The sequence below is a fragment of the Microcebus murinus genome, chromosome 1 (assembly GCF_040939455.1).
Source record: "Microcebus murinus isolate Inina chromosome 1, M.murinus_Inina_mat1.0, whole genome shotgun sequence".
Taxonomy (NCBI): domain Eukaryota; kingdom Metazoa; phylum Chordata; class Mammalia; order Primates; family Cheirogaleidae; genus Microcebus; species Microcebus murinus.
In genome coordinates this window covers 67,260,920-67,277,596 of record NC_134104.1, presented here as the reverse complement: position 1 = coordinate 67,277,596, position 16,677 = coordinate 67,260,920, and the positions used below count along the sequence as shown (strand labels likewise).

At 35.9% G+C, this 16,677-nt stretch overlaps 1 protein-coding gene across 3 annotated transcripts in view; it reads left to right on the top strand.

Annotated features, from left to right (window-relative positions):
* Nucleotides 1-16,677, top strand: part of OSBPL11 (oxysterol binding protein like 11) — a 79,351-nt gene that overhangs the window by 54,422 nt on the left and 8,252 nt on the right. For all 3 annotated transcript variants that reach the window (XR_012918984.1, XM_076002383.1, XM_012780422.2), the window contains 2 exons: nucleotides 1,748-1,934; nucleotides 11,038-11,220. Coding sequence is in view for 2 of the 3 variants with exons in the window: in XM_076002383.1 (XP_075858498.1) it covers nucleotides 1,748-1,934; nucleotides 11,038-11,220 (370 nt within the window). In the remaining variant the exon portion in view is untranslated. The remainder of the gene's footprint in view (nucleotides 1-1,747; nucleotides 1,935-11,037; nucleotides 11,221-16,677) is intronic.

Genomic DNA, 16,677 nt, shown 5'->3' with positions numbered 1-16,677 from the left:
AGGTATAAAGGAGAAAATAAAAGCATCTCTAATCCCTCCATGCAGAGGTAGATAATTTTACTTAGTAATTTATGTCTTTTCTGTGTGTGTTATATATGTTCATACTTTTAGTTTTATAAAATTAGGATTAATTATATATATAAAGTTTTATATCCTTTTTTTACTAAATATATTCATTTTCCCAGGTTATTGATAAAATATTTTAATGACTGCATAATCTATGAAATGCATTTGCCATCTTTTATTTAACCATTTGGACATTGAGGTTGTTTCCAAATTTTTATTATTATAGGTGCACGCCAGGCGTGTTGGCGTGCACCTATAATCCTACCTACTTGGGTGGCTGAGGCAGGAGGATTGCTTGAGCCCAGGAGTTGGAGGCTGAAGTTAGCTATGATGATGCCATTGCACTTCAGCCTGGACAACAGAGTGAGACACTGTCTCTAAGGAAAACAAAAAAACACATGTGTTTACAAGAGTAATAAAAATACAGTATCTTTTCTAACTTAGAATCAATCAACAGTTATTAGTAACATTTAAAATACATCCCAGTATATTGGCTGTCTTCTGAGAGCTCACATTATATATAAATATATTATAGTCAGAACCATGTCTCTTATGAAATGGCTCAGTAATTTTTTTTTCTGTGACCTTTTGTGAATCCAGAGGCTCAGTAATTCTTGATTTATTTTTGCTCTTCATGAAGAATATTAAGGACAATACAAAAAATAGTTGATGTTGCTTTGTGTTGTCTACTTTAGGATCTCATTTTGTCTATTTGCTTATTCTAAAAATTAACTGTATTAAAATATATTTGTCATAACTCATGTTCATATTTGTGAACATTAAGAACAGAGGACTTGGGAGAGGGGAGAGCGGAAGGGGATAAAAAAAAAGAACGGAGTATTTAATGAGCATTTATTAAGAGAGAGATGCCGTAAAAGTTCAGACTGGTAGTACGTATCCAATTCAGTATTTGGTCTGATGGTGACACAGGCAATGAGCTCAGAAGGTTAGTAATGTAGCTCAGGTATCCTTAGTGTTTCTTAATTATCTAGTATAGAGCAATTATGCATTAATGTAATCCCCTTTTTGTATATGTTTTTAAACCATCTTTAATATAGCATCACTTAATATGCAACGAGCTCCATTAGAATAATATTTGTTTGAAAACCAACACTAATATATCCTGTAGTTTCAATCTAAATATTTCAGAATTTGGTAAACAAAATTATTATGACTATAGTTTTTATAATAGACTTCTTTTTCTTTTTCTTAATATACATGGAATAGAATAGTACATGGAATACTTTGTCCATCATACTGAGATTATAATGTCTATGCCTTTATAACATTGGACATCTATTAGTAGTTATTCCTAAACTGCTAAAGTTACTAGTACTAACTAATGATCTGACATGATATAATATAGCATGGCCTTAAACTCTGTCTAAAGGCTTTATTTTGTTTTTAGGAACATTAGAGAGAACTCTGTTTGTACTGTAACATTTACTGGACCCATGAACCACAAAGGGACAGTAAAATCATAGTGAACGTAACCCTGATTCAATATTATCAGGAAATGTCAAATATAATTGTAAATGAAATCAGTTTCATCCAAAGTTAAATGAAGATTAGGCAAAATCATAATATTTATTTACTAGACAGGAAAAAATATAATACAGATTATTTTATAATTGTCTGTTTCTTAAAAGGATGTTAACCACCCTCATGTTTTCAAATTCAGGTATCCTGAGTCTACTGGAACATGGAGAAGAGTATACATTTTCTCTACCTTGTGCATATGCCCGATCAATTTTGACTGTTCCTTGGGTAGAACTGGGTGGCAAAGTCAGCGTTAACTGTGCAAAAACTGGATATTCAGCTAGCATCACTTTTCATACTAAGCCATTTTATGGTGGCAAACTGCACCGGTAAGAACATTTTAATGATATCTGGCTCTTATTCTTCCACTTTGACCTTGTATCATAGCTCCTTATTTTTCTGCTTTGTTTTATGTGGTTGAAGTTGGGTCTTATTCCTGTTTATTTTTTGTTTATTATATTTCATCTTTTAAGGCATACTGAAAATCATGATCTGTTTTTAACAGCAGTAACATTATTAAAATATCTACTTTCATTAAAAAAATTCTTGATGATGTAGGTAATGAGATGTAGAATAGAATTTCTAACAAATATAGTCTCTGGCCCAGTTTTGCCTATAAGGGATTCAGATTTGGATCTGGACCTCAGTGAAGGTATCTATTGCTGCAGGTTAGGATGGAAATATATCCAATTCTATATTTTAAAAAGTTTAAGAAGCACAATGATTGAAGGCTTTAGGTATCGTTAGGTACCAATATCAAATGGTAGCTTTGTTCTAATTTCATCTAGAAATTGGCCAGGTATTATACTCCTTTGTTGGCTTGTTAGTCTCGTCAGCACTAGCCCAGATCACCCAAACTGCATGGTCACACTTACTATATTTACAGGGTTTTTTCCCCCAGTGTGAATTCTCTTATGTTATCTAAGGGTCAGATATTGACTAATAGCCACATAGATCACATTTGTATAGTTTCTGGCCAGTATGAATTGTTTCATGTTGTTTAAGGAATGAATGATTATGGAGAGTTGCCTCATGTGTTTGCCTTCATACGGCTTTTTTCCAGTAAGTTTTCTCTTATGCTGTTTAAGATATGAGTGTTTAATAAAGGCTTTTCTATAGGATTTTTCTCCAGTGTGAGTTCTCCCATGTATAAGGGGCAAATGATGACTGTAGAATTTTTCATAATCATTAGTATTCATCATAAGATTTCTCTCCTCTGTGAACTTTCTTGGGTCAATGAAGAGAGAAGATCCTTTTTAAGGGTTTCCCACATTTATTCCATCCAGATGCATTATCATGTGTTGAGCTAATGTTGAGCTGTCAGTGGAAACTCCTTTATTCATTACAATTCAAAGATTTCCTTTCCAATATTAAATCTCTGCTAAGAAGGAAATAGGCTACTAAAGGCTTGCCTGCACATATTCATTTGTATTTATACATAAGGATTTTCTGATATTCTTCAGGTAAAGCCTTATTCCACATTTAATACACATAGTATTACCTCTCTTGCATGTTCAGAATTTTCTTCTTTTGTAACAGTTCAACAACATAGCTATTCTAATTAATTTTTAAGCCTTAATTATTTTTCAAATACTTGATAAATTAATCACATTTATACAAATATCCTTTTATAAGAGCTCAGGTTATAGTTTTGAGCTCAGGTTTATTTTTTCCCCAAATGTAAAATATCCAAACTTTATTCTTGAGGCAGTGCTTTATCTTGCTTTAAATAATAATAAATATAAATGCTAAGAATTTATCATTTTTCTAGGACTACCTAAATGTGGAGAATCATAATTCACCCCCCAAGTCTTACTATTACATGACATTAGATAGTTGCTTCCTGCAAATATCCTGCATAGAAATTTTCTCTTGGTTTTCAAGTCCCTCTTCAGTGGCAGATAAAGAATGGGAAGGGGGTGGATGGTGAGGTTGGATTAGGAGTTGGGAGACTAGTTAGGGGTTTACAGTTCACACACTTAAAGGAGTAGTTGACAGCCAGGCATAGTGCCCCGTACCTGTAATCCCAGCTCCTTGGGAGACTGAGGTGAGAGGACTGCTGGAGCTCAGAAGTTCACAACCAGCCTAGGCAACATAGCGAGGCCCCATCTTTTTTTTCTTTCTTTTTTTAAAGGAGAAACTGAGCCCAGGCACGGTGGCTCATGTCTGTAATCTTAGTACTTTGGGAGGTCAAGGCAGGTAGATCTCTTGAGGTCAGGAGTTCAAGATCAGCGTGAGCAAGAGTGAGACCTCATCTCTACTAAACATAGAAAAAAAAAATTGTGGCCGGGCACAGTGGCTCACGCCTGTAATCCTAGCACTCTGGGAGGTGGGCGGATCGCTTGAGGTCAAGAGTTCCGAAACCAGCCTGAGCAAGAGCGAGACCCCATCTCTACTAAAAATAGAAACAAATTAATTGGCCAACTAAAAATATATAGAAAAAATTAGCCGGGCATGGTGGTGCATGCCTGTAGTCACAGCTACTCGGGAGGCTGAGGCAGGAGGATTGCTTGAGCCCAGGAGTTGGAGGTTGCTGTGAGCTAGGCTGACAGCCTAGGCAACAGAGCAAGACTCTATCTCAATGAATGAATGAATGAGTAACTGACAGAATGTGGAGGAGTGAAGGGGCATCCAAGATAACTTTGGTTGATGTCCTGGTTATCTACTACTGGTAATAGACCTCTCTAAAACTTAGTGCTTAAAACAATTATCTGTCACAATTCTATGGATTGGCTAGGCTCTGCTGGGTGATTCTCATGTGGCATCTTTCATGCGTCTGTAGCAGATACTGACTGGCACTTCATTCATCTAAGGGCTCAACCTGACTGGACACCCAAGATAAGTTCACTCACGTGGTATGGTAGCTGATCTTGCTGTAGGCCAGGGGTCAGGTGGGGCTGTCATCCAGAAGACCTACTTGTGACATTCCCATGTGATTTGGGTTTCTCTTATCTTGGCAGCTACGTATCTAGAGGCATCATCCAAAAACAAGCATTCCAAAGCCTTTCTGGCTTTCGATACCTAGTTTTCATATTTTTTAACACTCCTAATAATTTCAGGTAGATATCCTCATTTTTGTTAATGATCAATGATTATATTCACCATCTCATTTCTGTACATTTCTTACTTAAGTTGACTTCTTTACTACTTCCTACTTTTTACCTATCTGCAAGTCTACCACACTAATTGGGTTTTCTTGTCACTTGGAGGTATAACACTATTCTGGTATCTGTGGTATCTGTCCCACCCCCCCTTCCCCACCCACATTTGCAATCATATACATATTCTTTGCCTAACTCTTAAAGGGTCATTTTGGCTATTCCAGAGTTCCCTCTTTTTTTCCATTCTGATCTTCCTTAATACCAGTGGTTTCACCTAATTTCTCATTTAGGAGATTGATATTAGAAACAGACTTTCCTGTTCTCAGCACCTTTTCTTCTTTGATTTTATAGACTATTATAACTAAGATCTTGCATGCCATTATTTAATGGCCATGCCTCCTTCCTCAGACATAGGCTAGTTTTTTTTTTTTTACTGCTATCTGCAATTGGAGCAGACACATTATCTGCTGTCTGCCTTTGGTATAAATATATTATATTTCAGCTGTCTTCCCTTACTTCCTCGTTTTCCACATCTATTTCTGATGCAGTCAAGTGAGCCTACTTAACTCTTCTCCATTCCCTTTCCTTCTCCTGGTCTCATTTTCCACACTCACTTTAGGATGCTTATGTATATAGTTTGTGTGTAGTATAATACCATCAAGATTTTATGATAATTATGTGTGTGTGTGTATATACATACTTTTCTGCATACTGGAGATACAGAGAAATAAAAACAAAGAGTGTATTTGTCTTCAAGAAGCTTTCAGTCTAGTATTAGGATTCAGGATACTACTTTTGGAAAGCATTTAGGAAGACTTTTAGGAAAATCTCTTGTATAATAATAAACAGTTAAAAATAAAGTCTGTCATAATAACTATAAAGATGGAAAAGGAAAACAATACTGTGAAGCTAGGATTAGGTGATTGCTATAACTGAAAAAAAAAGTAGTTCTTTTTTCCCTTCAAGGCACATTGGAAGGGGAAAAAATTAGTTCTGACTCATCTGTTAAAGTAAAACAAGAAACTTGATGCTCAACATACTTCCTTCTCTTTGTCTGATAAAGAAGCATATCACTCTTTCAAGAGGGACAAACTATTTTCCTGGCACTAAATGCTAAAGGGATTTATTGCATATATCCTTACATAGTGGAATTAAGTAACATAATAGACAATGTCTTCTTCAGTAGTTCTGCATAAAACACAATTACCCTTCATGTATTTCTTATATATACCATCAATGAAACTCAAAGCTAAATTCTCAACTTTGTATCAATAAAATCCTTTCTATTTGAAGCTAAGTTAATATATCTAGTGGTTTTCTGTTATCACAAATAGCTATAGAGACAGGATCTAGAAAATTTAAAAGGCTGACTTGTTAAGTTTTTAGAAAGTGAGAAAGCAGATGTTTTACCAGTTATTAATTATTTTCACTTGAGAGATCAGTGGCATAACAAATTTAAGATTTGGCTCTTTGTTAAGTATCTTAAGGACAGCATATTGTATATTCTTTGTGATTTATCGACAAAAGTTCTACATGCTTTAGCTATTGTGAATTTGTTCAAAAAACCTGTTTTTGTCCTTTAAAAATAAAATTTTAACTTACATTCTCACCCAGGTATAGCACCATCTTATTTCCATAAGCCTGAGATGTGGAGAGAGGCAGAATTTTTGTCAAAGAGAAAATTCTGACCTGCTCAAAGGCCTGGGCAAGTGCTTTGTTGAAATCTTAAATTTCTATGTTAGAAATAGTTTTAATATTTATAATTTTAAGAAGGCCTGTCAATTTCCTCAGCCATAAAGGAACCAGAATTTAACTTGAATTTTGAGAACTTGCCTTCATAGTGAATGTTAAGATATTAGCATCTAGATAGCAACCATGGCCAATGTCTTACTTAACCTGTGAGAGGGAGTTATTTAATGTCTTATATTTGAACATCTAACTTTGGTTTCAGCAGGTTTTTTGTTTTTTGTTTTTTTTTTGAGACAGAGTCTTGATTTGTTGCCCAGGTTAGAGTGAGTGCTGTGGCGTCAGCCTAGCTCACAGCAACCTCAAACTCCTGGTTAGCAGGGTTTTTATAATTTTTTTATAGAATATAATTAACTATTTGGTAAAATTACTTTTTAAAACCATTCTTGGTTCATAAAGATACTCATTAAAAGCAATGGTTAGATGATGAGTATAATTTATTTGAAGTATTTTCATCATCTCAATCAATGATAGTCCCAAATATGTTTACACAATTGAAAGACAAACTAATAACCCAATTATTGTAGTCAGGAGAGATGGAGAAATAGTTGCTCTGAGACACAGAGCTTAGAGAAAGAGGATACATCACTTTGATCACAGCTTTAACTTTTTGTTTCCTATGGTGGCCACATAGAAAAATTTATGTAAAACAAGTAAGGAGGTTTTTGTTTTTTTTTAATAAACATTGTCTAAAATCTGTCTATGAGGGAGAAGTATTGGTTTTATAATGATAGATGATGAAATTGAGATTCTTTAAGGCCCTCAGCAGGACTGGTCTATCTGATTTAAAAACCATGTTCTCTCTCCTTTTACTAGACTGTTTTTAAAGAATTATCAAGTCTATGAGAATTTTGCTAAGATTAGGAATCACTTACTATAACTTCTTTTGCCTCCTGTTAATCATTGGCATAACTTTTTTTTTTTTTTTTTTGAGACAGAGTCTCACTTTGTTGTCCAGGCTAGAGTGAGTGCCGTGGCGTCAGCCTAGCTCACAGCAACCTCAAACTCCTGGGCTCGAGTGATCCTTCTGCCTCAGCCTCCCGAGTAGCTGGGACTACAGGCATGCGCAACTATGCCCGGCTAATTTTTTATATATATATATATATATATATATATCAGTTGGCCAATTAATTTCTTTCTGTTTATAGTAGAGATGGGGTCTCGCTCTTGCTCAGGCTGGTTTTGAACTCCTGACCTTGAGCAATCCGCCCGCCTCGGCCTCCCAAGAGCTAGGATTACAGGCGTGAGCCACAGCGCCCGGCCGGCATAACTTTTTAATACACCTTTCCTATAGTGGTTTTCAAAGTACAGCTTTGACAGCTTTAACATTTGGTACAGCTTTTACTTCCTAAATTCCTAAACTCAGCCTTTTTACTTTCTGTTTTGTCAGGAAGTCCGTGCTGCTGCATGGAAACAGAATGACAGAGTTGGCTCTGAGTAGAGCTTCATTTCTTTGGGTTATTTCCCCAGTTTCCCTCTCTCCTGTAAAATATTTTTCTAAACTATCTAATTTTTATCTCTATGTCATAGCTACAAATTGATCGTGATGTCATCTTCCTGAATGACTGCTTTTAGTGGGGGGAAAAATGGGTACTGTCAGACCTGAGGTCAAATTGTTTTAAGGAAATTTGTACCTAGAAGTATTGGCAAGAACTTGGATTTTGGAGTGCATTAGATTTGTGTTCAAATCCTGACTATACTATTTACTAGCTATGTGATTTGGGGTACTTTACCTAAATTTTGTTTTGTTTTGGAGTCAGAGTCCCATTCTGTCACCCCAGTTAGAGTGCGGTGATGTTATCATAGCTCAGTGCAACCTCAAACTCCTAGGTTCAAGTGATCCTCTTGTCTTAGCCTCCCAAGTAGCTAGGACTATAGGCATGCCCTGCCACTATATTTTTGAGCCTCAGTTTCTTCATCTGTAGAAATGGGATAGTCGAAAGGCTTGACAAAGTTAATTTATGTAAAATGCCCAGTATAGGTTAAGTGTTCAACAAATGTTAACTTGCCCTCCCTACACACACTGGCATTCTCTTGTGTTTGCTTTTGCTCACACTTACTCATTGTAGGTAGTGATATTAATTTATTTAAGCTCTTTAAAGCTTAGTTTTCTCATTCAATTCAAGCAACATTTATTAAGCGCCTGCAATTGATCAGTTATTCTCCTAAGTACTAACTGGAGATATAGAGATGAGACCCATTCCATGCTTCTTAAAGAGCTTAGTTGGGGACATGGAAAGCCAGTAATAACATTACTATGTGATCATACGGTCCATACAATGGAAGCATGTAGCTCAGGCCATTAGTGACACATGTTTTTGTAAATGAATTTTTTTGGAACACTGCTATGTCAATTCATTTACTCATCTCTGGCTGGTTTCATACTATAGTGACAAAGTTAAGTAGTTGTGACAGAGACAGTCTGGTTAAGAATCCTGATGTTAAATTTCTGGTCCTTTATAGAAGAAGTTTGCCAGCTCCCCAATAGACTGTTGTGAATTGTTATAAGCAAAGTGAGGAGAGGCCCTTCTTCCTTGTGTTCCTTTGCAAGTTCCTTATGGCTCACCCCTTTTATGTGTGATTCCTGTCTCCTGCCCCAGTTCTCTTCATGCTGCTCTTGCTGAGCAGCTGCTCTAAGCAGTTGGGACCCTGTATAACCCAGCAATCATGAGCAGGGCTGTAGGGTTGTTATTTGTTGAGTAGAAAGATTTGCAGGAGATCATAACTTGAGATTGTTCTGTGGCAGTAAAAGAAGGATCAAATGAGGAACACGTTGTCATTCCTGAGTTCTCAGCATATAGTTCTGGGTGTATGTGGATGGAGAAAGGATGAGGTAAGTGTTTAGTGTCATCTCCTCATGTCTTGTGTGATAGAGATAAATTTTTAAGGAAGGGAAAGAGGTTGACAAGTGAGATCAGAGAAGAAATGTGGACTGCCATCATGAGAAATATTCATTCTGGCCAGAGAGCTTAGCAGGGCAATTATTTAAGTTCATATGCTTTGAAGTAGAACCCAGAGTTCTCACCCCTACTGCAATCAAGCCTACTTATAGTCATGGTGTTCTATATGTCCAGTGAGCTACAATTACTCCTGACTTTTGATTTTGAATGTGTAGTTTGCTTTTGTATTCCAAACCCTTGTACACCTTCATCTCTAACATCTGGCTCATAAATCAATTGCTTATTGGGCTCCTTACATCTCTACATTGAGCTCTGAGTTTGCAAACCTTTTACTCTCCTGACTAAAAATTGTGGACTCCCTGAATTCTCTTTTATCCTTTTCATTCCCTTAGCTTATACCTGACAAATGCTACTTAGGATTCCTGAACTGTCACCTGAACCTCTGTGCCATAATCTCTGGCACACTGATTAGACCATAACCTTTGAACACCATTCCCTGAGTTCTGAACCTCTATCTAATCTGACCCTGTTATCGTGTCCTACAGTGAGCATAAAATACTTCATTAAAAATAATTAGGCCTGTTCCTGTTCCAGCCTGTTCCTTTTGGTATATTTGAGCTACATCAGTGCAGCTGTCTGTTGATAAGCAGCCGGATAACTCTTCATTAAACTTCAGCAACAGTAGTATTTGAGTTTCTCTGAGCTCTGTGGTGATAATGATAATGTTTGTATTTTTCTATTTTGGTAGAGAATTTTAAATTTTTTAATACATTCTTTCGTATTTTTCTACTTCTCATTGGTTTTTCTGGTTTCTATATTTAATTTTAAATTAGGCTTATGTAGTTTAATACAGAATTGACATATCTGTTATATGTCCTTAAAATATAAGGACTCCAAATTTTACAATAAATAGAACTAACTAGTAAAAAACCAAGTTAAATAGATTATAATGTTATAACATTTTTAGACTATAATAAAAAAGAAGATTAATATTTTTGATATTTCTATTTTTATGATAGTTTTATTGATAGCAGGCATTTTATTTATTTGTTTAGTTTTTTGTTTTTTGTTTTTTTTTTTTTTGAGACAAAGTCTCATTCTGTTGCCCTGGCTAGAGTGCTGTGGCATCAGCCTGGCTCACAGCAACCTCAAACTCCTGGGCTCAAACAATCCTGCCTCAGCCTCCCAAGTAGCTGGGACTACAGGCATGTGCCAGCATGCCCGGCTAATGTTTTCTGTATATTTTTAGTTGTCCAGCTAATTTCTTTCTTTTTTTTTAGTAGAGTCGGGGTCTTGCCTTTGCTCAGGCTGGTCTTAATCTCCTGAGCTCAAAGAATCCATCCACCTGCCTCAGCTTCCCAGAGTGGTAGGATAACAGGCGTGAGCCACTTTAACGGGCTGGTAACAGGCATTTTAAAAATCACACTTTGATCATTTGTGATAATGAAGTCTCTAATTTGATTCCTAGTATTCTTTGTAAAGATTAAAATTTATATTATTTGAAAAAATTTTCAAGGAAGCTGTTACGAGATTTACCAAGAATCTGACTATGATCTGACATACTGAAGTGAACTGTGTAACTAATTTAAATAGGATTCACAGAGTATGTCCTTGGGTTTTTCATCCTAAGAAACAAACCTGGTATCACTTATTAGAGCATATATTTATTTTCCATGTTCTTCTAGGGTTACAGCTGAAGTAAAGCACAACTTCACCAACACTGTGGTATGCAGAGTGCAAGGGGAATGGAATAGTGTTCTTGAGTTCACTTACAGCAATGGAGAGACGAAGTATGTGGATTTGACTAAATTGGCAGTGACAAAGAAGAGAGTAAGACCTCTGGAGAAGCAGGATCCATTTGAATCCAGGTATGTCATCCTTCCATGCATTGAGGAAAGTGTCAGAAACTCTGGGTCTTAATCTAAGCCTTTGTGACCATGGGCAATTCACTTTGCCAGTTTGTATTAGCTTCCTCATCTATAAATTGAAAGGGTTGGTCTGGTCTGATGCCCTTAAACCCCTTATCAGCTATGAGATTATATAATATACAGTCACATTTTAGGAAAAATCAAACATTGTAAACTGAGCAGAAATATTAAAAACATTTAAAAACATAGCAAAGGATTTCTATCCTTATCATGAAAGCTGTTACAAATTATTATTATTATTGTTTTTTGAGACAGAGTCTCACTTTGTTGCCCAGGCTAGAGTTAGTGCTATGGCGTCAGCCTAGCTCACAGCAACCTCAAACTCCTGGGCTCAAGTGATCCTTCTGCCTCAGCCTCCCAAGTAGCTGGGACTACAGGCACGCACCACCATGCCCGGCTAATTTTTTCTATATATATTAGTTGTGCAATTAATTTGTTTCTATTTTTAGTAGAGATGGGGTCTTGCTCTTGCTCAGGCTGGTTTTGAACTCCTGACCTCAAGCAATCCGCCCACCTAGGATTACAGGTGTGAGCCACCGCACCCAGTCTTGTTACAAATTATTAACAGAAGGCAGGCACCCCAATAAAAAAATAGGCAAAGGATATAAAGAGGTAGTTCACAAAAATAGAAAAATCTTAAATGCCCACCAAGAAAATGAAAAGGCATTGTCATACTCCTGGTTAGAAGTTAAATCAGTATAATGTTCCTAGAGAGTATTTTGGCAATGTGTGTCATAGGCCTTTAAAAATAAGTACAATAAACCTATATGTATTGATAAGGTACAGTCTCTAAAATGTGTTGACAGTGATTGCCTCTGGAAAAGAGATCTCTGAGACCCTTTCAGGGGGTCTTCAAGGTTAAAATGTTTTCATAATAATACTAAGATGTTATTTGCATGTTTTACTCTGTTGGCACTTACATTGATGGTGCCAAAGCAATGGTGGGTAGCCTTAGACTAATCAGGGTAGTGGCACCAAACTGTGCTAGTAGTCATTGTGTTCTTCACTGCCATGTACTCACATTTAGTATCCTTTTAAAAAGCTGTATAGATTATTAGTTTTATTAAATATGGACCTCTGAGGATATGTCGTTTTAGTATTCTGTATGACAGATTGGGCACATCTATAAAACACTTGTGCTGGATACTAAAGAAGTGTAGTGATTATCTGGAGAAAAAGCACTTGTTCAATTGTTTGAGTCACAAGTGGAACTAATCATTCTTTCTCATGAAACACTCTTTTTACTTAAAAGAATGATTAACAGACATACTATGGATATTCTAATTTCAATAATGGGCAGACATTTTTCTTGTAAATGAAAGGTGAATGTGACACTTCAAGAAAAACAATTGATAATATTTGTTTCTAATAATAAAATTTGAACTACAAGGCAAATCAGAATTTTGAAAAATGTATAACTGCCACCATGAATTTGAAAGCTTCCCAATTAAAGAGTTTCCTGATGAAATTGTGGTAATATTAATGAATGTGATTTTTTTAAAATATGAAAAATTGAAATTTGTCAATATCTGGAAGATCGGCATAACTCAATGAACTAGTATTTTTCTTTTCTTTATTTCAGCATATTAACAAATGTTAATACATACATAATGAGTGAGATGTGCACCGTCTGGGGGGATGGTCACACTTGAAGCTCTGACTTGAGGAGGAGGGGGAGGGCACAGGCAGTATATGTGAACCAGTATTTTTCATATGACTAATGCATGAGATAATAAAACCATGCATGAGTAAATCATCCATTCAGGATTCAAGTTAGAACAATCAGTTTTCATGTAAATTAATTGAAAAATTGACATTTCTTACTTTCCTATATTCCAACTAACCTTTAAAAATCTACCACTTGCCAAGTTTTGATATAGTATGGAATAGTTGAATTATGTGAAAATCTGTTAAAATATTATTTTTTTTCCTAACTATGTGTGAGGCCAGATTTTCTTTATATACTTTATTTTTGTTTATTTATCTTTTTAGAGAGACAAGGTCTCACTCTGTCATCCAGCTGGAATACAGTGGCCAGATCATAGTTCACTGTAACCTTGAATTCCTAGCTCAAGCAATCTTAACACCTCAGCCTCCCAACTAGTTGGGACTACAGGTGCACAACACCATGCCTGGCTGGTTTTTAAATTTTTTATAGAAACTGGGTTTCGCTATGTTGCCTAGGCTGGTCTTGAACTTCTGGCTTCAAGCATTCCTCCCACCTTGGCCTCCCAAAGTGTTGAGATTAGAGGTGTGAGCCACTGTATCTAGCTTCCTAAACATTTAATGCTATGTATTTCCCTTTTAGGACTGTTTTATTAATATCCCACAATTTTTGATATGTTTTCATTTCACAATATTTTCTACTTTCCCGTGTGATTAGTTTTTGGTTTTAACTCATGAAGTTATTTAGAAATGTGTTGATAATTACCAAATATTTGGAGATTTTCCAGATATCTTTCCATTATTCATTTCTAACTTAATTTCATTTTGGTCAAAGAATGTACTTTGTATGGTATTAATCCTTTAAATTTATTTAAATTTTTTATGGCCCTAAATATGTTCTGTCTTGGTAAATGTTTCCTGTGTAGTTGACAAGAATATATATTCTGTTGGGCCAGGCACAGTAGTTCACACCTGTAATCCCAGAACTTTGTGAGGCTGAAGCAGGAGGATCTCTGGAACCCAGGAGTTTGAGACCAGCCTGGGCAACATAGCGAGATCCTGTCTCTACAAAAAATAGAAAAATTAGCTGGTTGTGGTGGCAGGCATTTATGATCCCGGCTCCTCAGGAGGCTGAGACAGGAGAGTCACTTAAGCCAGGAAATTTGAGGTTGCAGTAAGCTATGATCAGGCTACTGTGTTCTAGCCCAGGTGATAGCAAGACCTTATCTCTTAAAAAAAAAAAAAAGTAAATTCTGTTGATGGTAGGCAAGAGTGTTCTATAAATGTCAACAATTAAGTGAAGTGAATTGACAGTATTTTTCTAGTCCTATGTATCCTTAGTGATTTTTTTGTATATATAATCTATCAATTGAGTTCACTTGAGATTGGTTATTAAAAATACCAATTACATTAATAACTAAATATTTCACCTTGCAGTTTCATAAGTTTTTACTTCATTTTATTAAAAGCTCTTTTATTAGAAGCATACACATTTAGGATTGTTGTGTCTTGATGTATTGACCTTTGATCATTATGAAATGCTCCTCTTTATCCCTGGTAGTAGTCCTTTCTTTAAATTCTGCTTTGATATTAAAATTGCCACTTAAAAAAACTTGGTATATTTTATATCAAGGTATATTTTTTATATCATAAAATTCACCTGTTTTAAGTGTACAGTTCAAAGATTTTTAGTAACTTTCCTGAGTTGGTGCAATTATTATCATAAATCAGTTTTAGAATCTTTTCATTCTATCATAGAATCCCTCATGCTCATTTACAGTTGATTGTCATTCCCACCCCAGCCCAGGGAACTTTCTGTCTCTATAAATTATTGTACTTTCTGTGTCTGTAAATTTGCCCTTTCTGGACATTTCATACACAGATCATACAGTATGTGATCTCTTATGCCTGTCTTCTTTCCTTATCATAATGTTTTTGAGGTTCATCCATCAAGTAGCATATATCAGTTGTTCATTCATTTTTATTGCTGAATGGTATTGTATGAATATATCACATTTTGCCTATCCATTCACCAGTTGGTGGACATTTCCAGTTTTGGGCTATGTTGAATAATACTGCTGTGAACATTGTCCTTCAAATCCTTGTGTGGATACATCTTTTCATTTTTCTTGGGTAACAAATCTAGGAATGGAATTGCTGGGTTATATGGCGGTTTTATGTTTAACTTTTTTAAAATATGTCAAACTATTTTCCATAATAGCTGCACCATTTTACATTCCCACCAACAAAGTATTAGTGTTCCAATTTCTTCACATGCTCAACATTTGCTATTCTGTCTTACTTATTTTACTCAATTCTAGTTGGTGTGAAGTAATATTGTGTTTTTGATATCTCCTTGTGTTTTTGATATCTTTCCCTAAGGATTAATGATGTTAAGCATGTTTTAATGTGCTTATTAGCTATTTGTCTATCTTCTTTGGTGAACTTTGTTTTTATATCTTTTTTTTTTTTTTTTTTTTTTTGACAGAGTCTCGCTTTGTTGCCCAGGCTAGAGTGAGTGCCGTGGCGTCAGCCTAGCTCACAGCAACCTCAAACTCCTAGGCTCGAGCGATCCTTCTGCCTCAGCCTCCCAAGTAGCTGGGACTACAGGCATGCGCCACCATGCCCGGCTAATTTTTTATATATATATCAGTTGGCCAATTAATTTCTTTCTATTTATAGTAGAGACGGGGTCTCACTCTTGCTCAGGCTGGTTTTGAACTCCTGACCTTGAGCAATCCGCCCGCCTCGGCCTCCCAAGAGCTAGGATTACAGGCGTGAGCCACCGCGCCCGGCCTGTTTTTATATCTTTTACCCAATTTTTTTTTTTATTGTATCATTTTTCTTCTTACTGGTTTATAGAAGTTCTTTGTAAATTCTGGACATAAATCTTTTGTTGGGTATGTGTCTTACAAATATTTTCTTATAGTCTGTTGCTCTTCTTTTCTTTTTCTAAATGGTGTTTTTGTATTATAAAAGGTTTTTAATTTTGAGGAGGTGGGATTATCAGTGTTTTCTTTTATGGATTGTGGTTTTGGTGTTGTCTAAGAAATCTTTGCCTAACCCAAAGTCTCAAAGTTTTTCTCCTATATCTTTTTGTAAAAGTTTTATTATTTTAGCTTTTACATTTAAGTTTATGATCCATTTATGAGTTAATTTCTGGGTATGGTGTGAAGTGAGCATCTGAGTTCATCATTTTGCATGTGTATATTCAGTTGTCCAGCAAACTTTTCTTTCCAAAGAATTGTCTTGGCAGTTTTCTTTTGTTTGAGGTTTGTTAAGCTTCCCCTTCTCTGTGCCATGCCCTGTAAGCTGTCTAGGCAGTGAGTTAGAGCACTCAAAACTCCCCTCATCTGTTTGCTTTTCTCAAGTATCACTGTCCTGCATTGCCTTTTGCTCAATATCTGAAAACCATTGTTTCATTCTATTTTGTCTCGTTTCCCAGTTGATTGAGGCAAGAAAGTAAATCTGGTCTCTATTATTTCATCAGCTCTAGAAGCACAGGTGATCTCACTTACATTTCAACTTTTGAAAAATGTATTTCTCTTTTTACCTATTAATTCCTAGGTTTCCTAAAAATAAAAATCTATCTTTTATAACTTGGAAAGATACAAATTAATTTCTTTTTTTTTTTTTGAGACAGAGTCTCACTTTGTTGCCCAGGCTAGAGTGAGTGCCGTGGCGTCAGCCTGGCTCACAGCAACCTCAGTCTCCGGGGCTCAGTGATCCTAC